Here is a 27,241-nt window from a genome sequence, read left to right on the forward strand (position 1 = left end):
AGAAGCCACTGAAGACAGGCTTAAGCATGGTAAAACATTCTTCTAAACAGAAACCTTTTAAAAGAACAGAAAAAGTGGACTTTAATTTCTGCTTATTTTTAAAGGCTTTTAAAATAGTGCTTACTGAATTTTAAATGTATGAGACAGACTTTAAATTCTTATATATATTAGGCATAACAGGGACACTGTATGAATGTTTCTCCTAGGGCAAAAATATACAGATGAAATTACTCATGGAGGAACAATTCCTGTGTGGTTTTCTGGGTTACTGGCAAGAAGGAAATTGTTTATATGTCCTTTATTGCAGTTACAAACCTAGTTATTGCTGTGTGGACTTTTTTTTTTTTTTTTAAGTATTCGGCACTTTAACTGTAGTTTAACTGGGGGGAGGGGAGAATGGCTTCACTTTCAGAAATGAGAGGTGATTTTATCTTAGCAAGAATGAAATCTTCAAAGAAAATATATATCTAACTTAAGAAAAAAAAAAGCCTGTATTCATCAGTCATGTTGATTTTGTTTAAAAACATTAACAAGAAATACTTTGGAGACACTGCCCTTGATACTAATTGTTATATTCTGAATGGGCACGATTACTTTTTCATAACTAACTTAAGCTTTTGTTTTTCAGGCCAAGAAGTTCTAAAGAAGAAAAATTTCAGAAAAATTGCCTCTGTTTGAGTGGAATATCAGTGAACCAAGGAAACCTGTAGTGCCGTCCTGAAAGAAAACCTGGTCTACAGTAACTTAACAGACTTAGCTGAGGGTTTTTTACCCAAATTGGTCACTGGATTCTGCTGCCTCATACTTGAACCTGCTTGGAATTTTTCTCATGTGGATCTAAGGGGAATGTTTTATTATGGCTGCTGTTGTCCAACAGAACGACCTAGTGTTTGAATTTGCTAGTAACGTCATGGAGGATGAACAACAGGTATGAGACCCAGAGACCCAGAGGAAATTGGATTTTAATAAATTTATTGTTACGATTCTTCCATTTGCGACAGAAAATTATTTACTTTAAAAGACCATAGGAGAAACCTTATTAATGTAAAAATGTAGATGTTAAAATTTTGGAGGCAATTGTGATCTTATGTTTTAAGTACTAGTTAATTTGTTGAGAAATAATTTAATCCTTAGTTTTGGTGTGGAACATGGAAGTAGTAATTTTTTTTTTTAATGAGACTTTAAATAAAATACCTTAAGTAATTATTTCAAAGTAGTTTGAAAAGTTTCTAGAGGACATAACAACGAGACATGTACTTTTTTTTTTTTTTTTTTTTTTTTTGTAATATAGGACTGGTGGTTGTAATAGTTGCTTAATTAGTATTTGTAATCCTGGGCTGTTTTTTAAGTGGAAGGAAAGATGTTAGTAGTCCCATAATCATACATCACTTCAGTGCAAAGCACGTGATTCTGAGGAAGTCCCTTCACTTCTCTAGATCTAGATTGCATCATCTGTTGAATGAAGGGATTAAACTGAATAATTTCAAATGGCTTTCACTTAGTTTATGTTCAGTGATGTTCAAATTACTGTTTCTAGAATGTGAAGAAGATCCAAGAGGCATTGAGAAAAGGATCTAAGTTAATTCTAGTCTCCCTGCCCTGCCTCACCTCCCACTGCAGGGTGGGGGAGATGCTAGGGGTTCTTGGGACTTTATAATTTACTTCGTTTTAAACAGGTTATGTAGGAATTTAATTAAGACGTGATGTGAGAGAGATGCTGTGTTAGACTCACTATACTGGCAAAAATATTTTGAGGACCTGCAGGTTTAAAATATGCCCAGTAAGTTGATTTAGATACTGAAAAAAGCCTAATCCCAAATATTTCACATTAATTGGCCAATTATAATGTATCATACTTTTAATCTAGAAACATAGTTACTACAGGTAATAAAATTGATTCTTACTTTTGACAGGGAATTATAATTTTTTTGCTGTTTGTATTGTCTATTGAGGTGACAGATCTAAAAATTTATAACTAACCTATAAAAGAGAATTTGGATTGAGGTGCCTTAAAATCCAGATGAGCTTTGGTTAGGAAGGGAAAAAGTTTGAGGGAGAGGATTGCTTGGTCCCAATTAAAAATGTATTAATAGTTACATGGAAAATTACTCATGAGAAACTGAATCATTGATCTAGATGTTCAGTCTCATCTTTTACCTACCAAAAAAATTTTAATGCAGTGGGGCTCTCTTATTTATTTCCAATATGTATGGGTGGTACCTCTGGATCTGGAACTGGAAAATTTCTTCCCAAGACCATCTTGGTGCCATAGGCTATGCATCTACTGAGAATAAGGAGTAGAAAAGAGAGAAGACGGAGTGTCAGAGGCCTAATTAGGCCAATAAAATCATTCAAGAGCTTTCTTACACATTTTTAGTTTATGAGTTTCTAAATAGAAATGAACAAAAACTACCTCACCCCCAAATTATGAAATACTCTATTTATATTTTCTTCTGTTTTATGTGTTTAACTCCCCAGTACATATGGAATATTTTTTTTAATAGGATGTGAGGTATAGGGATCTGACAACTATTTTCTCCCACGAGTGAGGATGTTGACCCTTCAGATTTATTGAATATTTTATGATTTCCACACTAAGAGTGCCACCTCTTATATACTAAATTACCACATAATACTTTAGTTTTGAACTTTCTGGTGTATTTTATTATTTTATTCCATTTAACTGTTTTGTATTATGCCAATACCACATTACTTTCATTAGTATCATTTTATAGATTTGACATCTGATAAGATATTCCCCCTCCCCTGCCTAAAAATATTGGTATAGAGTTTTGAATGAATTTTAGAATTAACTCCTTAAGTTACATAAAACTCTGTTGGGATTGTAACTTTTCAAAGTTATACAATATTTGTATCTTTTATTTTTCAAAAAAATTTTTTTTGTAATGTTTATTCTTGAGAGAGAGACAGACGGAGACAGAGTGTGAGTGGAGGAGGGTCAAAGAGAGAGGGAGACACAGAATCTGAAGCAGGCTCCAGGCTCTGAGCTGTCAGCACAGAGCCTGATGCGGTGCTCAAAGTCACAAACTGTGAGATCATGACCTGAGCTGAAGTCAAACGCTTAACCGACTGAGCCACCCAGGTGCCCCAAATATTTGTATCTTTTAAAACAATTGTTTTATGATCCTATATTGGTTTGGTTGATTCTTTATAAAATCACTGTTTGAAGGCACCAGATTAGAAGACATTTCCTGTTTTGAGTTATGGTCTGTGGTTATAAATGTCATCTAAAGCAACTGACACCGTTAATGTCTGGTTGCCACCACCTTGATCATTTTCCCTTGTATGATACTCTTTTCACAATTGCTTGGGGGGCTGGTAATGTTGGAAAGGAAACACCAACATTGTTGGTTCTGACAAGCCACTTTTAAAAGTCTTTTCTTGCTATCTGTTCCAAACTGTGAATATTTGTAGCAGAGAGTGAAGCACTTCTGTGGGAGAGCAACACCATCAGTGCTGAATTGCAGTATGTACTTTTATTTGGAGGTGCCTTGATTTGACCTTATTAAACAGGTGTGTTTGCCTGGGGAATTTATGAGAATAAGAAATCTGAAGGTTGTGGATACAAGTTTCTAAAGAGAAAAACTTGACTTATAGGCTCAAATAATCCAGAAGTTAATTTAATGAAAAACAGTTGATAGTTTAATGCATTTTATAATTTTTACATGTCATTATATTTTATACTTTTTCAGTTGTTGGTTCTAAAAGTAGAACCTAGTAAATCATAGTTATTTATACTTAACAGACTTAGCTCACTAGGGAGAAGCTTGGTGACATGCATGGGAAAGTGAAACAAATATTTTTGTAGAATCCTATCACAATATAAGAAGGTGGTCTTAACAACATTCCTTCTTTGGGTATAAATTGGTTTGCTCTGAATATTGATTCTTTGACGCTAAATGATAAAAAGTGCCTTGCTGCCTTTTTAACAAGATACCCAGTAATTCTCCATGCAGTGTTTGAGAAACACAGCATTGCAACTTTGGGAAACCTTCACTGTGAAAGTTAAATTAGAACTGGATCTTGTAGAAAGATCCAGTTTATCTAACAAATGAATGAGCAGAAGTGTTCTGGAACAGTAGAAAGTACTGAAACTTTTAACGGATTCCTTGACTACATAATCAGTCTAACCACCTTAACTTATGGTTAGAAGCTTTTCATAGTGTAACTGTTTCATGTTTTTTTGTTTCTTGTACTATGTTAATTTTGTCAGCCTACTGTATAATGTCCAGTGCTTTCCTGCTTGATCTCCCACATTCATACCTGCTGCCTATTGAAGTTCTAATCTCTTTCAAAATCTTAGGACAAAACCTGCTTATTCTAGAAATTTATCCTAAAATTATTCCTTCAGGAATTAACAAACTTTATCCTGTCATTTCTATATCACTTACTGTCATTGTTCTACTATTTGCCACATTACATTTTCATATGTACATTATCACATCAGAAGACTTTTGAATGAGAGGTAATGTTCCCCAAACTCTCTTGACTACAGTATATATATTTTCTAAGACCCTATTTATCCACATTCTCAGTGCATGGGCAGTTTTGCCATATCACCACAATTGTAAGACCAGAAAGAAATCCTCATGGAGTCTTTTTTTCTGTTATGTATTTAGAACTGTTCTGTTGTATGTGTTTAGTCAACACCATGTCAAATAACTTTCAAAACTTATCACTGAAATTATAAATAAGTAATTTATACCGAGTTTTTCTATTTATTTACTTATTTATTTAGAGCATGAACAGGAGAGAGGAGCAGAGGGAGAGAGAGAGAAGGAATCTTAACCAGGCTCCACACTTAGTGAAGAGCCTGATGCAGAACTCAATCTCATAATCCTGGGATCATTACCTGAGCCCAAATCAGGAGTCAGACACTCAACCGACTAAGCCACTCAGTTGCCCCCATATAGATTTTTCTGTTTCTCAGGAGACTCCTTCAAGTTACAAAGGGAGTTTTTGACATGTATCTTTTTAAATTTATTTAAAAAAATTTTTTTAGTTTTTTTTTAAATGTTTATTTTTGAGACCGAAACAGAGTGTGAGCGGGGGAGGGGTAGAGAGAGAGAGAGGGAGACAGAGAATCAGAAGCAGACTCCAGGCTCTAAGCTGTCAGCACAGAGCCTGATGTGGGGCTCGAACTCCCAAACCGTGAGATCATGACCTGAACCTAAGTCAGACGCTTAACCAACTGAGCCACCCAGGCAGTCCCTCCAACTCCTCCCCTCCCCCAATTTTTTTAATGTTTATTCATTTTTGAAAGAGACACAGCATGGACAGGGGAGGGGCAGAGAGGGAGATACAGAATCCAAAGCAGGCTCCAGGCTCTAGGCTCTGAGCTGTCAGCACAGAGCCCAGAGTTAGAGGTCCAGCTCATGAACTGTGAGATCATGACTTGAGCTAAAGTTAGATGCGTAACCTACTGAGCTACCTAGGCGCCCCATTGACATGGTTGTATCTTGAGAATGAGGTTGTATTTTGTAGAGAATATAGATCACACCAACGGGCCATTTTTAAGAAATTGTGTTAGGAAAAATTCTGTTAGGTCTGGGATTAAGTGTACCTTAAAATTAAAATAGAAGGGATGAGTTGAAGTGTTCTATGCGTAACTTATTCAGCACCAGCACCAGGAGGACAAGAAGTTGGGATGGTGATAACTAACCTGTACATGGACATAAGGAATTTTGTTATTTACATGTAATTCCAGGTTGTATAGATCAATCTACCTGTTCTTGTGGCCTTCTTTTGTAGTCTTGGCAGATCAGACTTATCAGATCCATTAAAAGCTTAACCTTCTGTACAACTAACATACCAGAGGTTGCTTGTTTCTTTTGTGTACATTTGGAACCCTCATCAAAGGAGTTCTGCCACAGAGCCCATAGTATAAGTCTGCTTACATTTTGGAACGTCTGACTTTGAATCACCCTGAGGCACTCTTCAGGTTATGTGAAGGGACAAACCTTCCTACGATCTAGTGTTTGGCCAGGCTTATCTCCCTGCCAACTATTAGTGAGGAAGCTGATGGTTATTATGAAGGAGAAGTAGGTGAGGGCAGTAGGAAATTATTATTACTCTCTTTCGCAATTTTCCCTTAACTGTCCCCCCAGTGATTTCATCAGGCCCCATGACAAGGTCTTTAAAATGAATATGGATGAGTGGCCCGAGCCTGAGTCCGGGCCTCTCATGTTCCTCCTCAAATAGCATGAACTTCACCACCCACTCCGACTTCTCCTCCAACTATTGGTCCCAGGGCTCCATGCTGTCGCCCAACCACTTGGTCCTGCCGGTCAGCATTGCGGATGCCAGGGTCTGTGCAGGCACCAGGGGCTCAGCCTCTCAGATCTCTGTGTTCTGCTCCACCAGCTAATAGGGTGGTGGGGGGCCCAGGCCTGGCCACCAGGATGGCTAGGGGTCTGGCAGGCATAGGGGGCATCCTCAGGAAGAAGGAGACCATGCAAGACCTGAGTGACCACCTGGCCTCCTGCCTGGAGAAGGTGAGGAGCCTCAAGGCTGATAATCAGTGATTGGAGTTCAAAATCTGGGAACACCTGGAGAGGAAGGGACCCCAGGTCAGAGACTGGGGGCAATACTTTTAACAGCATTTTGCTGAGGGCTCAGATCTTTGCAAAATCTATGGACAGTGCCTGCATCATTCTGCATATTGACAGTGCCCATCTTGTTGCTGGCGACTTCAGAGTCCATATGAGATGGAGCTGGCCATGTGCCATTCTGTGGAGAATTCTCTCCCTGAGCTCCACAGAATCATTGATGACAGCAGTGTCACTTGACTGAAGCTGGAGGTAAGAGATCAAGGCTCTCAAGGAGCTGTTCCTCATGAAAAAGAAACCATGAGGAGGAAGTAAGGGGTCCAAAAAACCAAATTGTCAACTCTGGGTTGACCGTGGAGTCGGATGCCCCCAAATCTCAGGACCTCAGCAAGATCATGGCAGGCATCCAAGCCCTATGACGAGCTGGCTCAGAAGAACCAAGAGGAGCTGGACAAGTACTGGTTCCAGCAGATTGAGGAGATCCCCACAGTGGCCACCTCATAGACCACTGAGATAGGAACAGCTGAGATGACCCTCCCAGAGCTGAGTACTTGGAGATCAACCTGGACTTGATGAGAAACCTGAAGGCCAGCTTGGAGAATAGCCTGGGGGAGGTGGAGGCCCACTACATGATGCAGATGGAGCAACTCAGTGGGGTCCTGCTGCACCGGGAGTCAGAGCTGTCACAGACCTGGACAGAGGGGCAGCACCAGACCTACGAGCATGAGGCCTTGCTGAGTATCAAGGTCAAGCTGGAGGCTGAGATCACTGCCTACCATCACCTGCTGGAAGACACGGAGGATTTCAGTCTCGGTGACACCCTGGACAGCAGTAGCTCCTTGCACATTGTCCAGAAGACCACCACACGCAGGATTATGGATGGCAGAGTGGTGTCTGAGACCAATGACACCGAAGTTCTGAGGTGTTGAGGCAGCAGAATAGAAGCAGGTTACCCTTTGGGGAGCAGGAGGCCAATTAAAAGAGGTGAAAAATGAATATGGGTGAGGTCGTCGCATAGGATAGGATATGGACTAGAAGAGTTCCAGAAACATCCAGTGATAAACTTTAGTAATTAGTGTTTACTGACCATTTTGTCCTGTGCATTGTGTTATGTACTTTACAGGGATTATCCTATTTGACAATCTTACGAAGTAGGTACTTTAATTCCTACTATACAGAAGAGTCAATTGAGGCTTAGAGAGGGGAAGCAACTGACTTGGAATGATAAAACTGGGAACTGTCACCCAGCTTGTGCCTTGAATAATGTCAGCCACCAATGCATGCAAGTAGTTAAAAAGTGGTTTTAAATGTGGAAGAATTATACTTTGCATTTATGATTTTAGCAAAAAGAAAATGTTATGTATTCTAGTTAATCTGTTAATGTAATTGAGGTTGATAGTCTTTGTGACCTGATAGACCTGAGTACTACCTTTAAAAAAAAAAAAAAATGGCAGCTTTATTGAGATGTAATTTACATACCGTACAATTCACCTATTTAAACTGTGCAATTCAACGATTTTTACTATGTAAACAGAGTTTTGCATCCATCACCATAGTCAATATTGGTACATTTTTGTTATCCCCAAAAGAAACCTGTACCCGTTAGCAGTCATGTCCCATTCTCCTGGATTCCCACACTGTGGCAGCCACTAGTCTACTTTTTGTCTCTATAGATTTGCCTGTCGTGGGACATTTTGTATACATTGAATGTGGTATGCACAAGAGACCATGCAGTATGTGGTCTCTTGTGACTAACTTCTTTTACTTAAACAATGTTTCCAAGGTTCACCCATGTTGTAGCATGTATCAGTACTTCATTCTTTTTATTGCTAAATAATATTCCATTGTCTGGGTATATCACTTTGTACTTATCCATTCTGTATATTTTTCAAAAAAATGCTTTTTTTTTTTTTTTTTTAAAGTTCGTGTTGGTCAGTTTTTTGTTGGGGGTGGAATTGGCCATCTCCCTTCTCCCAGAAAGTGCTCAGTCACCTAGAGCAGCCTTGCTGGGTGAATAAGGAAATTAGTACCTCTTTGATGTAGCTCAGTTTAGCCACATGATCTTGAAAATTTTGCCTCCTTTCGTTTTACTTAGCATGTAACACATAAAGAGAAGGATAAGTCATTATGTGAACAGATAGGGTTACTGGACTTTTTTTTGCCCCCTAAGCCAAAGTCACTTTCAACATTATTTTGAGAATAATGATGAAGATAATGTCCTTTGATTTACTAAAGTAAAAAGAAAACCGGTCATGAATGATTTGTTAGAGTGTGAATTTAACAAAGTGATGTCCTTAAATAATGTTCATAAATCTGATATGCTGAATGTTAAAGATGTTAGAATATGGGCAAAGTTTTTGGGTTTTGTTTTGTTTTGTTTTGTTTTGTTTTTGATACAGTAACCAAAATTCTCAGTATTAGGGCAGTTCTATCTTTTTGGAAAGAAGAATTATGTTGTAATGACTAGTAATACATTTGTGAGCTTACCTGTTTCATCTGTTCTCACCTATTGAGACATTGAGAAAAAGAGCGCTGAGCATGTGAGGAGGGATTCGGGAATTGACCTGGAGTTGTAGGGATTGGAGTGTGAGGAAAGAATTTTCCTCTCCTGAAAGGTGATATTTTAGGTGACAATTTAAAGATTTGTTATATTTTTATGGTTTTGTTTGACTCTGCACTTCTCTCATTCCACTTTATTTTCTGGTATGGAAAAAACAAAGAGTATTTAGGAAAAACTGCGATTTACCTTTAGGAAAGCAACTACAGGGAAGCTCAAGTAACTGGCACTTCCTCTCCCCTCCCCTGCCTCAACGTGTGAGCACATTCAGAAATAATTTGGTATTGAAGATTTACCTGGGAAATGATTTATTGAAAAGTGACTTGTTTATGTGCATTAAGATCAACTGCTTGCAACTTCAGTATAATATTGAATTCTGCAGATTGGTAATTCCTGTCAATTACAAATCTGTGACATGTAGCAGGGTATCAGCCTGGGAACCAGGAGCCACCACTTACTAGATGTGTGACTTCAGACAAGTTTTTAAATTTCTCTGAGCTTTGATTTCCTTCACCAAAAATGAAAGAATTACCTCCCAAGGTTATGAGTATTCAGTGTTTATGTAAAGTATTTAACAAAAGCCTAGTGGTCAATAAATGTGGCAGTTGCTGTTGTGAATGACCTGAATTAAATTAAAAAAAAGTGTTAAAAGTTTGTGTGTACCACTGCATACTCTCTGTTAATTGTTTGGGATAAATTAGGTAATGAAGTCAATTTTTATAATTTGAATATCATTTAGACAAATTCATTCAGCTTTCCCCCCCCCCCCTTATTTTTTCTTTGCTGGCTTAGTTCTAGAATAAGCCAACAAATTTATCACTCAGGATTTGAAAAATCTGGCAGACTAATTCTGTGGGGGAGCACTGTCCTTTAACATTAAAGCATGTTAAGTTTCTTTGAATATAGTTTGACCGGGAGTTGTTCAGTTTTTTTGGAGTGACTCTAATTTCTTTTATTGCCTAGGATTGGCTAGTGTCACTTTTCCATTCTGGAAAAGGCTTTGTAGCTAAACTGTCTGTATTCAGGAATGTCTGCCTCATTTTATTCTATGATTCATACATATTTATATAAGATTCTTGTCAAAGTCCCATCTTTTAGAAGTAGTAATTGCCTCCTTAATTATGATTTTAAATTTTTTGAGTTATGTAGAATCTGCATGGTTAAAACCTCAATCTGATAGTGACCGCTAAGGTATTATCTAGTTGGCTTGTAACTAAACATTTAAACCTGGTTAAAATTTAGCATACTTCCCCAAATTTACGTTTCTCCCACCCCCCACATACCCTTAACCTACCAATGTATTGAACTTTTAAAGTGAGCACTCTAATAGGAAAACCAAGTTTGTTTTCAGTGACCATTTTACTTTTCGAGATGCATGGCCAAGTAAGTTAAAATTTATCCTGGCTGAGAAAAGGAAAAATCTGGGCAAAGACTAAAGGCAGCCAATAGTCACAAAAGACCTAAACTGGGATTAGAGTTAGCCAAATCAACTCCATAGGGATTTACAGTGGAATTTTGAACATTATCTAATAGGGGAATTCTGGAGAAAAGACCATTTTACTTAGACCTCACTATTTTTTATGGTGCCGTGCAAGAGAGAAGCTAAGCTTCTTCAGAAATACTCATCTCTGCTGGGGCCAACAGAAATAAAACATACATACATATATATAAGCTTTAACTGAGATGAAACTTTTGTTAGACCATAATCTACTTATCGGATCCTGTACTCTTAGAGTCTATCCTAATGGTTAATCTTGTGGACTTGGGAGTTAGATTGTCTGGGTTCAGGTTTCAGTTCTGCCTCTTCCTAGCTGGTTGCCCGATGTCAATAAAACTGCATAGTGCTGTGGGGATTGACAGGGATAAGCCATATAAAGTACTTAACGTAGTAGCTGCTTCACCACCACCACCACGTTAGGAATACCACTTAATTTTAATTTTATTCTGTTATATTGATCATTTTATTGAACTCTCGAAGACAGATTGGAAGAGAACTTTTTACATAGCACTGTAGTGAGTTTCTTTTTAATCAGATTAAGAAAGCGCTTTGCTTATGTTAATTTCCAGAGATTTGAATATTTTTTCTCTTATACCAAGCCACTGGCTACAGTATAATATCTGCATCATGATGTTTATAAAAAATCCACAATCTATAAAAACCTAGGATATTGAAGAAAGAGAGCCATTGGGAAGTGAAGGGACTGACAGAAGCCTATATATTCAATTGTGTGCCCTGCTGCTGCTTTGCAAGTTGATTTCCATGCCAGAAATACACTGCCTGCTCTAGTCTTGAGTGAAGTGTAAAAATATTTCCTAACATTTTGTGGAGCACTTTATAGTTTACAGTGTCTATTTCATATACACTTTGATTCCCACAAATGATTCTGTGACAGAGTTAATATTTTCTTTCCATTTCCTATTGTATTCTCTCACATTTATTACTGAATAGCTAGAATAACTATATTAGAATCTTACAATAGATTCCTAGGGCAGAGTTGCAAAGGCACTCAGGGCACTGTTCAAAATTACCTAGCCTATTTACTAAAGATATCTGGATCCCAGTTCTGATTTAATAACATTGTTTGAGAGTATCAGTGGGTAATTGGTCTTATTAGCTGTTTATTGACTCACCAATTTTGACAGTACTTAGTTTCTTTATACTTCTGTTAAGACATAATGCAGAACAAATGTCCTTAAAGATGTGTGTGTGTGTGTGTGTGTGTGTGTGTGTGTGTATACAATGGAAACACAATGGAATATTACTCAACCATCAGAAAAAAAGAAATCTTGCCATTTGCAATGACATAGGTGGAACTAGAGTGTATGATGCTAAGTGAAATAAGTCAGTCTGAGAAAGACAAATACAATATGATTTCACGCATGTACAATTTAAGAAACAAAACAGATGAACATGTGGGGGGGGGGAACAGAAACAAACCATAAGAGACTCTTAATGATAGAGAACAAACTGAGGGTTGATGGAGGCAGGTGGGTGGGGGATGGGCTGGATAGGTGATGGCGATTAAGGAGGGCACTTGTGATGAATCACTGAATTCTCCTGAAACCAATATGAAACTGTATGTTAAGTAATTAGAATTTAAATAAAAATTTGAAAAAGAAAAAACACAGAACTGTATGGGGATTTGATGTATCATTTGAGCTAGTGCATTGAAGTATGTCTAAGTTTTTAGAAAGGTAGTAATGAATATTTGGTGTTTTGTTTAAAATGAAAATGCACTAGAAACAATGAAAAAAAAGCCCTGAGGAAATTGCCAGGGAATAATTGCCACATGCATAAAACTGGTAATCCCAAAGAGTTTCATGGGTAAGTTATTTTAAACTGTAATGAATCATTTAAACAGTTTCAGTTCAGAGAGAGAAGTTTCCTAAGTCATTTTTACAAAGTCAACGTAACACTGATACCAAAACCTGGGGGAATGTGTGCACATACACATTAGTAGGCTAATCCCAAAATGGATACATATTTTAATATAATAGCTAATATTTATTGTCTCTTACATTTGCCGGATCCTGTGGGCAATATGCATTTTTTCCTTTTTAATTGATCTTATTACATAATATTGGCTAAAAAAACAGAATTCTTACAAGTCTATCCAAAGGTTACTCCTAAAAGATGGAATATTATCTCCATGTGAGGTTCCTTTATTCTGTGAGGCTTGATAATTAATCACACACTTTTCTTTACGTACTTGAGGAGGTAGGGTCCACAGTGGTGTCTAAAAAGCCATCTGAGATTTTTGTTTTTATTTTTTTAAGTTTATTTATTTAAGTAATCTCTACACCCAACATAGGGTTCAAACTCACAGCCCTGAGATCAAGAGTCGCTTGTTTTTCCAACTGAGCCTCCAGCCAGGCACCTCACCATCTGAGATTTTTTTGAAATGAGACTCTTAAGCATCAGCTAAAACACTGTATCTATAATTTATAAAAGAAAGACAAGTGATTCTCCAGACTAGAAAGTCCAGATCAATAAACCTGTTTCTCTAGATTTTCTTTAAAAAATAATGTTTTTGTTCCTTCAACTTCCAAAGAGTCTATTTTGAATGATCTACTTTTCAGCTGGTTTTTGGTTGTGTCACACTTGGATGCAGTTGACTTAAAAATGTTTTACTTCTTGCTTTTTCTTCTAATTATTTTATTTTTAGTCATTCTGACTAGTGCAGGATATTTTCTCTAGAGGATGTGTCAACACAAAATGAACAAAATTTCTTTTAGAATTTCTAAAAGAAAGGAAGAAAGTATTATTCGAGCCCAAGTTAGGACAGCTGCCTGGGATACACAGTCTTCACAAAGCAGAGAGTGCTCTCACATATTTTCTTTCGATCCTCAGCATAATAACTCTGTATGGTGTGGCAACTATTGTTATCCTTATTTTATGAATAAGGAAACCCCCTGTAAAGAGAAATCTCCTAGAGGTTGAATGAGGAAATGAATGTTGCCCAGAAACACCACTGTAGAATGTGACAGTGCCTGCATTGGAATTGAGTCTTTTTGATTGAGAAAGCCCAAACTCTTAACCATAAGAGAGAAAAAGAACCCTGAAGGAAAAAGAGAATCTGGAAGAATATTAAGTAAAACCTCTTTTATAGCAATTATAAATAAGTAAAATTTTCACATTCTCCCAAATACATTTGCATACTAAAAATTTTAAACACTAGATTCATGTACTACACTCTAGTAAGGAAAACTATATTTAGACCAATGTGTTGGTCAGTGTGTACTATAGGTACATAAATTTTCTGCCTGTTTGCTAAAACTCTTTTTCATTTTCTTTTAAAATAAAGACGGATAAGCTCGTGTAATGGAGAGCTTGAGTTAATCAACAGAAGTATTCTTATTTGCAGATAATGAAGCTGTTTTAATGACAGGGTTTTTAAAGTGTGCAGAGAATTTGGCTGTGAAGAAGCCTTCACAGGACTTTATGCTGAGCCTTGGAGATGTATTGCACAATTCTGGCTTGTTTTATGTAATAGATCAATTCCTAAAATCATTCAAAATGTATTGGTAACAGTGGTAGTTATTAGGGAGGGGAACTATATGGAAAAGGGACAATATTTTAAACTCTTGGAATACAAATGTGTTCATGTATTACTCTATTCCCCAAAATACATCTTTTTAAAAATCTATTAAGTTTTTTATTTTTATTTAAGTTTTTATTGTTAAGAGAGAAAGAGAGTACAAGCAGGGGAGTGGCAGAGAGAGAGAGACAGGGAAACACAGAATCTGAAGCACGGTCCAGGCTCTGAGCCATCAGTGCAGAGCCTGATGCAGAGCTCAAACTCACTAACCGTAAGATCATGCGTGACGTGAGCTGAAGTCGGATAGCTAACTGACTGAGCTGCCCAGGCACCCCAAAAATCTATTAATTTTTTTTAAATGCACCATGGGAACTTGTTTAAAGGATTTTTAATTTCAATTCATTTTGTTCACCACTCACCCTAATTATATCTATCTAGATGTGCCATGTCTAGAGGTTTCCTTTAATTTTATGGTTTATAAAAGGGAATAAAATATCGCCATAGTGTTTGTTTGATCTGGTTCAAGTCTCCTCTCCCTGCAAATGCTCTGCCTTACCTCTGTCTCAAAGTAATGGTCAGAGAGAACTGGAGACATTTTAAAGTTCTATTTCTTCTATCAGATTGACCTCTGCTTTTTAGACTTTTTATTGAAGTGTTACGTAAACAAAAAATATGCACAAATCGTTAAATGTATAGTTTGATAAATTGTCACAAAGTAAACATGTATGTTTCAGCTTTTGCTTTACCTTGAAGCTTAAATGGTTGTTGCTGAGATGAGATGGTTGTGTTCACTACTTTTCTGGTTGCATTCATTACTTTCCTGAAAGGGCTATTCTTATTCAAATAAAACAAAAACAAAAAACCATGCCTGTTAATGTAAGATTATAGTAAGCCAAGTTTTCCCCCCAAGTTTTATTGAGATGTAATTTATATATAACATGTTTAAGTGTACAATGTGATGATTTGATATACGTATATAAGTTAGCCAAGTTTTAAGAGTGTTTATTTCTATCTAAATCCAGTATTGAAGTACTTAATCATCCAGTTATTTTGTTGAACGGTTACTCTATGCCATGCAGTATAACAAATGATATATTTACATGTTCTTGAATTCTTACAACAACTCTAGAAGTTATTCTCATTTTTGATACACACGAAAACTAAAACTAGAGAGGCTGAAAATTTTGATGGAGTTCAAACACCCAGGGCATGGTACAGTTTGGCCTTAAATAGGATCATTCTAACTCTAGAGCTTGAGCACTTACTGTTGCATCCTGTTTTCACCAGGTGTGTTTCTAGTGCATTTGCTGCATGGCAAATATTGTCTGATTGTGTCCTGATAGACTGAGGTATTGGGTTTTTGTTTTTGTGTTTTGGTTTTTTAAATCATAGGTGAAGGAAATACTTTCAAAGCTGTGGCTTCATAGGATGAGGCTTTGGGGCAGCATTCTGGTTTGAAGAGAAGGCACAGGAGTGTGTCTTAAAGATGTGTTTTCATGGCAAATGAACTGTGTTTGTGTGTTTATTGGAGTGGCCTCCGAGTGAGGAAGCTGTTGAAGATTACTGCTCGAGTGAGGCCCACCCCACTCTTGGTTTTGGCTTGTTTTGAGGCAAAGTGATAGTAAAAACTACTTGAAAATGTGCTCATTTTGCACCTATCTTAAAAACGAGTATGTACGTTGGGGAAGTTTTGAAAGACTGTTTTTAACTTGCTTTTCTTTCAGGAAAACATTTGATAGCTGTTTCATTTTAAGCTATTTCATAGAGGATCTGGGCAGGATGTTTCACAACAACCGCGTACCAGATTGAGCTCTACTGTCAGGGAAGCTTGGCAAACAAGTTATTTGAAAGTTCTTTTGTCTTTTTGTGTCCAAAGACTTGTTGAATTAGCTTTACTTCATATGGTTGGAATAATGGTCCATACTTCCTTAAATATCTCCTAGGGCCTTGGGTTGTGGTATATTGAGGGAAAAGCAAGCCTGGTGAGAGTAACATTGCTGTTTACAGATTGGTCACTTCCCTCCTCTTTTCAACTTGATGGTATTGCCACATATGTCATCAGCCACAACAAATGGCAAGTCCATAGTGGACAGTGTTGAAATTTGGGGAACTCTCCTTCCTGCCAAAAGTTGGTTTGATTTTTATTATGGATGCTAAAAAAATTTGAAGTTTCGCTTTCAACACATGTGTTTCATTTACCTGAAATTAATAGAAAGGAAAACTGGTATGTATTTTTCATTCCAGAGTTGTTAAGACACTCAATAAAGTCACACAACAGTTGAAAGCTTATCAGTGCAGTTTAATTTGCTCATAGAAACTGAGGCTTTGAAAACTCTGATCTTTGACAGAGTGTAATAATCCCAAGAAGTCTTCCATCTCTCTTCCCACCCATCATTTTGTGATTTGTTTTGGTTCTGTTACAAAAACAAATGGGAAAACAGTCTGCAAGTGCCAAAACATGTCATAATAAAGTAATATAACTTTGTTGTTTTGGATTACTAGTATGTCAGACATTGGCGTAAATCAAGTTGATTCAGGTTAGGGGATGCAGTTTTGAACTTTGTAATTCTTTAGAGCAGTGTTCTAAACCCTGCATGCACATTAGAACCACACAAGGAAATTTAATAACATGCCCTGGTCACATCCCCAGACGTTCTGATTTGTTTGCTGCCACGTAGGGTCAGGTATTGATATTTTTAGGTGTTTCCCAGTGAATATTGGTGTTGATATCCACTGGTAGAGTTGACTGAGGTTCCCTGATTCAGTTAAAGGGACCGAAGAGTAGATGATTAATTATTTAAACAAAGAGAGGTTTTGGGGATACTTGGAGATTTGTTTTTTTTTTAAGTAGGCAGCCAAATGAAACATAATATTTTTGTTAGGACATCAACAAAGTGTTGACACCTTAATTTCTTAAAAGGAGGTAACAGAGCTTATTGCTGACTGTTAGGAATGTGGCCATTTTATGAAGAGCTCTGACCTTCCTGAGGTTCTTTTTTTTTTTAATTTTTTTTTTAATTTTTTTTTTTTTTTACATTTATTTATCTTTGGGAAACAGAGTGAGACAAAGCGTGAGCGGTGGAGGGGCAGAGAGAGAAGGAGACACAGAATCTGAAGCAGGCTCCAGGCTCTGAGCAAGCAGTCAGCACAGAGCCTGATGCGGGGCTGGAACCCACAAACTGTGAGATCATGACCTGAGCCGAAGTCGGAGGCTCAACCGACTGAGCCACCCAGGTGCCCCTGAGGTTCTTCTTTACATAAATCTTGGGAAAGGGTCTGGTTGAAGTGATGTGAGAAAAACTGAGGTGCATAAGGTTTGGTGGTCTTCAGCACATAAGCTTGAAGAATAATGTCTAATCTCAATTTAGAATATATATAAGAATATATAATCTTAATTGCCATAAGCTAGAGAAGCTGTTTAGGGTAGAGGGAGCCAGCTGTCCTGTGATAAGACTTAAAGCTAAATTAAATTGGGTCCTGTTAGGTGTTGAATTGCTCTCTGTACCCCATCTCCCCAAATTCATGTGTTGAAATGCTAACTCCTGATATCTCAGAATGTGACCTTATTTGGGAACAGGGATGTTACAGATGTAATTAGTTAAGAGGAAGTTACACTGGAGTAGAGCAGGCCCCTAATTCACTATGATCAGTGTCCTTACGAAAAGAGAGAATTTGGACACAGACACGTACAGGAGAGAACAGCATGTGAACATGAAGACAGTCATCTGTAAGCCAAGGAGACAGGCCTGTACAGATCCGTCCCTCACAGACCTCAGGAGGAATAAGCCTGCCAACACCTTGATTTCAGATTTCCAGCCTCCAGAGCTGTGAGACAACAGATTTCTGTCTGTGGTCCTATGGTACCACCAGGTCTGTGGTAATTCCACAGACCCTAGCAACCTAATACAAGTCCCAGTATTGTATTCATTTTTAAAATTTAAATCTAGGAAAATTCAACATTTGAAATTTTGCCACACCTTCATTTAAGAGGTTGGGAACCATTTCTCTATAAGGAATTTTTGAATGTGTAGTCATAAAATTTTTAGGTTCCTGGTAACTCAGACTTGAGTCAATTGTTAGTCAAGCAGTGTAAAAGGCAGGAATTTATCATGAGCTCAGACCAGCAGCTAGTTTCTGGAGTGTGTATTACGTGGTAATCAAGGGGGAGATTCTCTCCAGTCACCTGAGAGGGAGTTCCTACTTGTATTTTGTGTATATAGATTCAGGCCTGTTACATGACATTTGGAGTTGGTCAGTGTTTGTTCTATATGAGTTAATAGCACCCAGGGGAAATAAGAGAAGAACACTTTGAATATACATCTCCATTTCAGGGGACTAGAAAAGAATTGCCCATGCTTTTCAACTACCTTAGAGGAAGACAGCGTAGCTAAATTGGGAGGGATCCTGGGAAGTACCTGGCTGTGGCCCACGACAAAGTCCATAATAGACTCAGATTGGAGAGGCCCTGCAAAAGATGATATTGAAAGTCATACGTTAAACACGGCACAGTTCCTTAACTTTAGGATCCATGCCTTAACAAAACAAAACCTGGAAGTGCCCTTAGAATCAGCTAGTGCTCCTCTTTCATTTAAAGTGAGGAAAATTTAAAAAGTCGGATGGAGAATGCCTGAGCTCTCATGGTTCATAGTCTTTCTTTTTCACATGTTGCTGCCTTCTAAATCACAGAACCATGTGTCCCTTTTCATTCTTAATTAAGCTTTTGCTTCAAAGGAAACTAATTTCCTTGCTTTACTGTTGCGCTTAACACTCACTACCCCAAATTTCAGAAGCCAAGTATTTTTTGAATAGGCAGTAAAACTTTGGTTTCATTTGGGTGAGGACTTCTCCTGTGAATTGCCTTGACATGTCTCTGTCTCTGACTTCGTGGGTGACCTTGGGTAAGTTTCTTAATCTGATTCTTCCTCTGCCAATGGATGGAGGTGATAAGCCCTGTTCTTACCTGGTACAGAAAGCTGCTGCAGCATAAAATGAAATCATGTGAAAATTAAATCATTCATGGGCTCAGCCTCATTAGAAGACTAGGAGCTTAACTTGAGCTCTTAAGAGAGAAGAGATGTTTCAATGAGCAAATGTTCATGCTAGGTTGAATGTGCAGCATTCACCTCTTAAAAAAGAGGAAGGGAAAACCAAATGACTATGCTTTAGCCATTTTATATACTTTCTCTCATGTGTCTGGGTTTTATGGTGCAATGTCTGAGTCTCCTACTTGGTGTTTTAAAACTTACAGAGAGCCAGTTACTTCTAACTTCCTCTTTTTTGAAATAGGAAGAAACATTTTGAAATAAAATGATCCAAATATGTTTTAGGGTTATTAGCCATAAATTTCAGAGCACAGTTAATATGGTTAGCACCTGTGATGTCTTAATTCATCAGGTTAGCACCTTAATTCACAGGTTAGCACCTGTGATGTTCATGATAGAAGTTAAATTCTTACGATAGAAGCATTTAACCTCCATGGGCAGTGCTACAAACATGTTAATTTTAAAAGATTGAGGCTGGTAAGTTATAATGAAATCATAATTAATAATTTCAACACAGTAAATTTACTCAAGGAAAATTACAAAACACCTGACATTATTACATATTGGTAGGAACTTTTTCCTACATTTTTTAAAAATTAAAAAATTTTTTTTTGAAATTTATTGTCAAATTGGTTTCCATACAACACCCAGTGCTCATCCCAAAAGGTGCCCTCCTCCATACCCTTCACCCACCCTCCCCTCCCTCCTACCCCCCATCGACCCTCAGTTTCCTACATTTTAAAAGATAATACTTGGGGGCGCCTCAGTGACTCAGTTGGTTAAGCGTCCGACTTCAGCTCAGGTCATGATCTCGTGGTTTGTGAGTTCCAGCTCCACATTGGGCTCTGCACACTGTGAGTGCAGAGCCTGTTTGAGATTCTGTCTCTGCCCTTCCCCTGCTCATGCTTGTGTGCGCACGCTCTCTCTCTCAAAATAAATAAACATTAAAAACCAGAAGAAGATAGTATTTTATGGGAATATGTTCAAGAAACAGGATATTTACATGGTCTTGAGCTGTCTTCCCATAAGATACTTACTAATTATGCAAGGAAAAATAGTAACTTTATAGTTAGTTACCTGGTAGATACCATCTTAACTAAGTGATCAAAGTTAGTATCACTAGTAATAGGACAAATATGTACATATTTTGGACCTCTTAATGAGGACACAGCATTACTTCTTTGGTGTTTTTGCCAAAAATGCAAGTTGATCTAATCATGAGAAAATACCATGCATATCCAAATTGGGATGGGGGAGACGTTTATAAAACAAATGGCCTGTACTCTTCAAAAGTGTCAAAATCATAAAAAAAGAAAGAAAAGCTGAAGAACTGATTCAGATTAAAGAAATTATTTGTATTAAAGGAGTTGCCATGGAGAAATACAATTATTTGCTGAATGAAATGTGTGATCCTAGATTGGATCCTGAACTAGAATTTTTTTCCCATTTTTTTTTAAGTTTACTTATTTATTTTGAGAGAGAGAGACAGAGCACATGAGTCGGGGAGGTGCAGAGAAGGAGAGAAAGATAATCCGAAGCAGGTTCTGCACTGCCAGTGTAGAGCCGGATGTGGGGCTTGAACTCACAAGCCATGAGATCATGACCTGAGCCGAAGTCAAGAGCTGTACGCTTAATTCAGCCACCCAGGTGCCCCTTTTTCGTGTGTGTGTGTGTGTGTGTGTGTGTGTGTGTGTGTGTGTGTTTTAAAGACGTTAAGTGGGGGGCACCCAGGTAGCTCAGTTGATGAAGCATTCAACTCTTGATTTCGGCTCAGGTCTTGATCTCACAGTTTGTGAGATCGAGTCCCATGTTGGGCTCTGTGCTGACAGTATGGAGACTGCTTCAGATTCTCTCTCTGTTCCTCCCTGGTCACATGCTTGTGTGTGTACACTCTAAATAAATAAATAAGTAAATAAATTTAAAAATAAGTAACTAAAAGAATGTGAGACAATTGGGGAAATTTGAATAGGCTCTATAGATTAAATTTAGTACTATATTAGTGTTTTGATAATTGTACTCTGTATATAAGGTAATATTCATGTATCTGGAAATATACATGAATTATCTCGGGTTAAGGGAGGAGGTTCTACCACTCTTAAACCAGAAAAAATTGAAATAATAATACAGAAAGATCGTGATAGACATGATCTAAAATTACATGATGTATGACCAAATAGAAAATGAAAGTTAATTTCCCCATTTGAGTGAAAAGCTGTTGTTAAACACAGCATGTGTGCCAGTGACAGTGTAACATTTATTAAGTTTATGTGGGTTTTTTTCCTGTCAAACTTTTGTTGAGATTGTATTTAATTGTACATTTCATTGGTATGCCACTTTTTATGAATTAATGATACTAGGTTTTTTTATTTAATGTGGTTTAAAAGTATGTTGTAGGATTTTCCAATGAAAATTTGGTTAAGCCTCAAGATTGATAAGAAAAGTTTATCCTTAATAGATACACATTCTCTGCAGCCCAGAAAGATTGTCAAGATTTCAGTAACTGATGATATAAAAACTAAATTGATGTCCAGCAGAAAATATTTTTTGGTTGTATTTAACAAAAGCAAACACTTTGTTAATCCTCTTTTTTTCCCCTCACTCTTCCCAGCTTGGTGATCCAGCTATTTTTCCTGCTGTAATTGTGGAACATGTTCCTGGTGCTGATATTCTCAATAGTTATGCGGGTCTAGCCTGTGTGGAAGAGCCCAATGACATGATTACTGAGAGCTCCCTGGATGTTGCCGAGGAAGAAATCATAGATGAAGATGACGATGACATCACGCTCACAGGTGTGTCCCCAGCAGCACCGTACTTTAGCATAGTTTGGGGCAGTTTCTCAGTCCTGTGATTTTTGGGGCATAAGAGTCCCTAACTTGGTTTCAAGAGGCTAGAGCCCTGTAGGGAGAGGGAAATCATATTTTCTTTCTCATCTACCTGAGTTTCGTAGTGCTTTCTCACCTCCTCTTCCTTTTTTCCTAAATATATTGGGATGAATGTGGCAAAATAGAGGTATGTAAGGAGAACCAAGCCAACCTGATTTGTTAGGCATTCACTGAGCACTTAATATGCCATGCTCTATATTCTCAGTAACAATAGGAAGTTGTAGGGAAAAATATAGGAAGGTTCTTCTTTTACTGCTGTCACAGGAAGCAAAATAGGAGGCCATGAACCAAATGTAGGATAAGGTACTAGGGTTTAAAAAAGACTTCTCTTCTGGTTCAGTCAGAACTAGTAGCCTATTAGAAATGTGAAGAGTTCACTGTGAAGTGTGACCTGGTGGTAATGCTGTTTTCATCAGTTTTAGAAATTGGTGCATGCATTTGTATTTGTATACATTTACATTCATCTGTCTTGGCCAGAGGTAGGTGTTGGAGATGTTTGAGAAAATTAATTATTTGGAAGCAAAGGCTATTTGAATATTTATTCTTAAATTTGAAAATAATAGGATATTAGCATTAGTCACAATGTCATTAACTAAACTTACACTTTATTGCATGCCAACCATTTCAAACTAATGTTCTTTTTCGTTTCAAGATCCTGTCTAGAATCTTACTTTGCATTTAGTTATTTCTTCTTGGTCTCTTCCAGTCTATAACAGTTCCTCTGTCTTTCTTTGTCTCTCAGTAACCTTGAGACTTTTGAAGAGTACTGATCAGACATGGTAGTATGTCCTTCAATTTTGTTTGTGTAATATTTTCTCATGACTGGAATGAGATAATGTAATTTGGACAAAGAATACCACCAAAATAGCATTGTCTCCTCAGTGCATCATATTAACATAGTAGATTTTATTTTATTTTTTTAACATAGTAAATTTTAAAAAGTTCATTATCTCATGTCTCACAACAGAAAAAGAAAACTGAAATTAGGTATAATGAAATGATTAGCCTAAGATTATACACCAAGTGACTGAGTCCCCACTGATAACATTGGCAAACAACTCTTAATTTTTATATTGTCCTTTTTGTATATGTTTTTTATAAAGCATGTTCTCCAGTATTCACATTTTTTGTTCAGAGGAACCCAATGAAAGTTTTTTGATAAATTTTTCCTTATCAATTGGGGAATTAAATTATGTTAGAGGTTTTTATTCATTACTGACTGAGTTGTGTGTTTTGTATAACAGAATGACTATTGCTATACCTATATCTGTTGTGTAGCTAGTGGGTTTTTCTAGTATATTCAGTTGTAATTTCTTGATGCCTTAGTGAAAAGCTACAGCTGTCTCTGTAGGTTGGGAATAAGGGTCTCCCCTGAAAGAGTATTTATTCCTGGTTTTAGTCATCAAGGAAGACATTGGTCCTTGGAGAAGAAATTCCGACTAGGAAAGCGGCTCTTGGATCTTTAAGAGAAAGAATTACTTCTTTCTTTCCATCTTGGGCTTAGACTTGAAGATAGCCAATAACAAGATACAAACAGGATCCATGCTTCCTAGAGAATAGAACTGATATTGAACGGGTCCAGAAAATAAGCCATGTTTTAAAAACCACATTTGCTGTTTGCATATTTCTTCTCCCTTTTCAATCTCCCAACCTGAGCTTTTATTTAACTCTTCCATCCTTATTTGAGCAATGTCATAAGAAAGCAAAGAACCCTGTAGCCCTCCTAAGTTCAAAGTGAGGGAGGGAAGAATGTTGTGCTTTGCAGAAACTACGGGAAAAGAAAGAGATGGAGAAAGAAGAGTTTATAAACTGTCCATGTGAGTCCCAGGTAGCACTTCAGATGATACTAAGGAATTATTGTTAATATTTTTAGGTATGCCAGTAACATACCATACACATGCTGAAATTTTTAGAGATAAAATATGGTTCTTGGATTCCTTTAAAGTAATCCTGGGGGTGTGGGTGTGATGTGTGTGAGGGGGCCTTGGAGGCAGTGATTGGAGTATGGGTGAAAGAAGATTGACCATGTGTTGATAGTGGTTAATGCTGAAAATGGATATGTGAGAATGCATTATACTGTGTTCCATAATTTTGATTTTGTTTGAAATTTTCAATAATAAAAAGGTTGAACTATTTTTATGCATTTGAGGCTTATATTAGACTGCAGGTATCATCTGTGTGCCCTGATTGCAGATTTTCATGTTAACCAAAATACTTTCAATTTTATCATTGGTTGATCTCCTATCAAATTTGATATATATCTGAACCTATAAAAGAAATGTATAATGGTAAACTACCACTTTTATGTGCTCATATGTTGGAGTTCCACCTAAAGTTTCATTTAGAAAAAGGTTATGGTGTGGGGTGCCTGGGTGGCTCAGTTGGTTAAGCATCTGACTTCAGCTCAGGTCATGATCTTGCAGTCCGTGAGTTCAAGACCCACGTTGGGCTCTGTGCTGACAGTTCAGACCTGGAGCCTGCTTCAGATTCTATGTCTCCCTCTCTCTCTGCCCCTCCCCTGTTCATGCTCTTGTCTCTCTTTCTCTCTCTCAAAAATGAATATATGTTAAAAAAAAAAAAAAAGGTTATGGTGTTAAAGTTTTTTTTTTTAATTTTTTTTTTTTTTAACATTTATTTATTACTGAAAGAGAGACAGCGTGTGAGCAGAGGAGGGGTAGAGAGAGGGGAAGACAGAGTCTGAAGCAGGCTCCAGGCTCTGAGCTGTCAGCACAGAGCCCGATGCAGGGCTCAAACTCACCAACTGTGAGATCATGACCTGAGTCAAAGTCAGTTGCCTAACCAACTGAGCCACCCAGATGCCCCATGGTGTTAAGGTTTTTTGAAAGTCATTTGACCATTAGTTCTTACGTATGTGGAGATTCTTCTTCCGTTGCCAGCCTTTGAAGTTCTAAAAGTAAAATTACTAGTGGAGATGGTACAAATTATATTTTTTTCAAATAAAAGGTAACCAGTGATGACTATATCCATTAATAAATCTTCTCTTATTAAATAATACCGTTAAGTGTCTCTTCTTTCATATGGATTCTTTTCTGTTTTTACAAGGTCAAACAATTTTTAGTAATTTCTAGTAAGTTCAAATGTATTTAATAAATTATTCCCTAAATTATCATAGTATCCATGCCTTCTGTCTTTGGTATAGATTTTAGCTAGTTGCTAGATCACAGCTAATCTGTTAAGAAGGTTTAAAATGTGTGCATTAATAGCTTAGCAGGTTTTATTATTGCCAGAAGAAATGTTTGTTATCCATTTAATGAAGGGCTAACATTTTAAAAATATTTTTAAAAGCTGGATGCGCTTTTTTGGTTTTCTGTCCTGTTTCATGTAGGACATACCCGTTTATTTTGCTTTTCTCAATCTAAGCACTGAAGCTGAATGGAATAAACAAAGTTTATTAAATTAACATTGATACTAAACATATTTAGCTTGACTCACATTTTTGAAATACAAAAGGTGATGTGATTTCTATATGTAACGGTGGGATGATTTCTACTGTATAGTAAGTTAAAAAAGCAATGGTCAGGTAGCATAAATAGTATACTACTTTTTATTTAAGGGAGAACAAAGAATATAAATGGTATGTGTCTTTGCTTATATTTAAAAAATTGATAACCCCCTGGGGCGCCTGGGTGGCTCTGTTGGTTAAGCATCTGATTTCAGCTCAGGTTGTGATCTCGTGGTTCGTGAGTTCAAACCCCACATTGGGCTTTCTGCTGTCATCACAGAGCCTGCTTCAGATCCTCTGTTCCCTTCTCTCTCTGCATCCTCCCTACTTGTACTCTCTCTCACAAAATAAATAAATAAAACTTAAAAAAAAAAAGATAAGTCACAAAACCAATAGGAATGGTTTCTTTCAGGGAAAAGGAAGGGACAGGGATGAAAGATAGATTCTTTAAACATACTTTGTTTTGTCATTTTTACTTTGGAACCATGTCAATGTTCACATAATTACAAAACAACACTAAGTCCAAAAGAGGAAAAATTAGCAGTATCTAAAAATTGAAGCACACTAAAACAGATGAACCTCATTAAGCTATTGAGATGTGATTTTTAAGGTCGTGCATTTCCTAATGAGATGTAGCCTAAAAAGCAAAAATAAAAATAAAGCTGCTTAGGAATCTTAAATTGTTTTCAATAATATTTTTATTGTTATTTAAAAGCTTGTGTGAGTGTGTGTGTGCGAGAGATGTTAGGGTCAAATCAAATAAATAATGAAGTTAATGTCATAAGAAGCCAAGATTTAGAGAGTAAATAAGATATACAAATGTTAAATTGCAAAGTTAAATAAAAATTCTATAATCCTATAAATTCTATATAAACACACAGTATAAATACATAATTCCAAAACTAAATTCTATAATGCTACATTTGAATTGAAAATATTAGTATGAACTCAGGATCGATTTTCTTCTCTAAAAAAACAAAGACAAATATTTTTTAGCCAAACATAGGACAACTTGAGTATTAATAAGGACAATAACCAGTAGTTGAAACATATCTAATATGTTTAAATCCATGATCTCATAATGCTACACACACAAAAAAATGGTCACCAATAGGTGATGCTAAAAGCTGTTTTGAAAACTGTTAAGAATCACACATTTATTCTCCTTTCCCTGTTTCAACTATATACTGAGTAACTAGATTATTAAATGAGAAGTTTCTCTTTATTGTGGTATTCCAGCTAATTATCACATATAAAAAATAGCCTTCCCTGCCCCCCAAATTTAACCAGAATTTGATTGAGCCTTCGGAACTGATTACCAGTTTAAAGCAAATGTAGAAAAAACATGTTAAACTATACAATAGGAGTAGAATTAGCAAAATCTAGACGGGGAAACTCTGCAGGACAATCAGTCTACTTTCTTGGTTTAATTGCAAGGAAAAAAGAGAGATGGAAGGTGACATAGTAATGAAAAGAAACTTCAGAAACTTATCAGTCAGTTGCACTGTGAGGACCTTATTTGGATCCTGATTCAAACAACAACTATCAACCCTCCTCCCACCATCCGCCACATATGATATTTCAGACAGTTGGACATTTGTATGCTATTTGATATTAAGGAAATACAGATTTTTAAAAAGTGTTTGATAATGGTATTTTTACGTTTCAAAACAGAACCCTTATCTTTTA

General features: G+C 36.9%; 1 protein-coding gene and 1 pseudogene across 5 annotated transcripts in view; both read left to right on the plus strand.

Annotated features, from left to right (window-relative positions):
* Window positions 1–27,241, plus strand: part of ELF1 (E74 like ETS transcription factor 1) — a 109,124-nt gene that overhangs the window by 55,882 nt on the left and 26,001 nt on the right. For 4 of the 5 annotated variants that reach the window (XM_047080419.1, XM_047080413.1, XM_047080435.1 and 1 more), the window contains exons 2-3: window positions 629–928; window positions 21,816–21,996. In XM_047080419.1, coding sequence (XP_046936375.1) covers window positions 857–928; window positions 21,816–21,996 — 253 coding nt within the window. In that variant the 5' untranslated portion in view covers window positions 629–856. Of the gene's footprint in view, window positions 1–6; window positions 30–628; window positions 929–21,815; window positions 21,997–27,241 lie in introns of those variants that run through there. The other variant, XM_047080426.1, reaches the window with a different exon arrangement.
* Window positions 5,397–11,855, plus strand: LOC124512843 (keratin, type I cytoskeletal 18-like; annotated as a pseudogene).

This window comes from Lynx rufus, unplaced genomic scaffold (genome assembly GCF_022079265.1).
Source record: "Lynx rufus isolate CCGP_SWC_20201006 ecotype Redwood Valley unplaced genomic scaffold, mLynRuf1.p SCAF_1, whole genome shotgun sequence".
Taxonomy (NCBI): domain Eukaryota; kingdom Metazoa; phylum Chordata; class Mammalia; order Carnivora; family Felidae; genus Lynx; species Lynx rufus.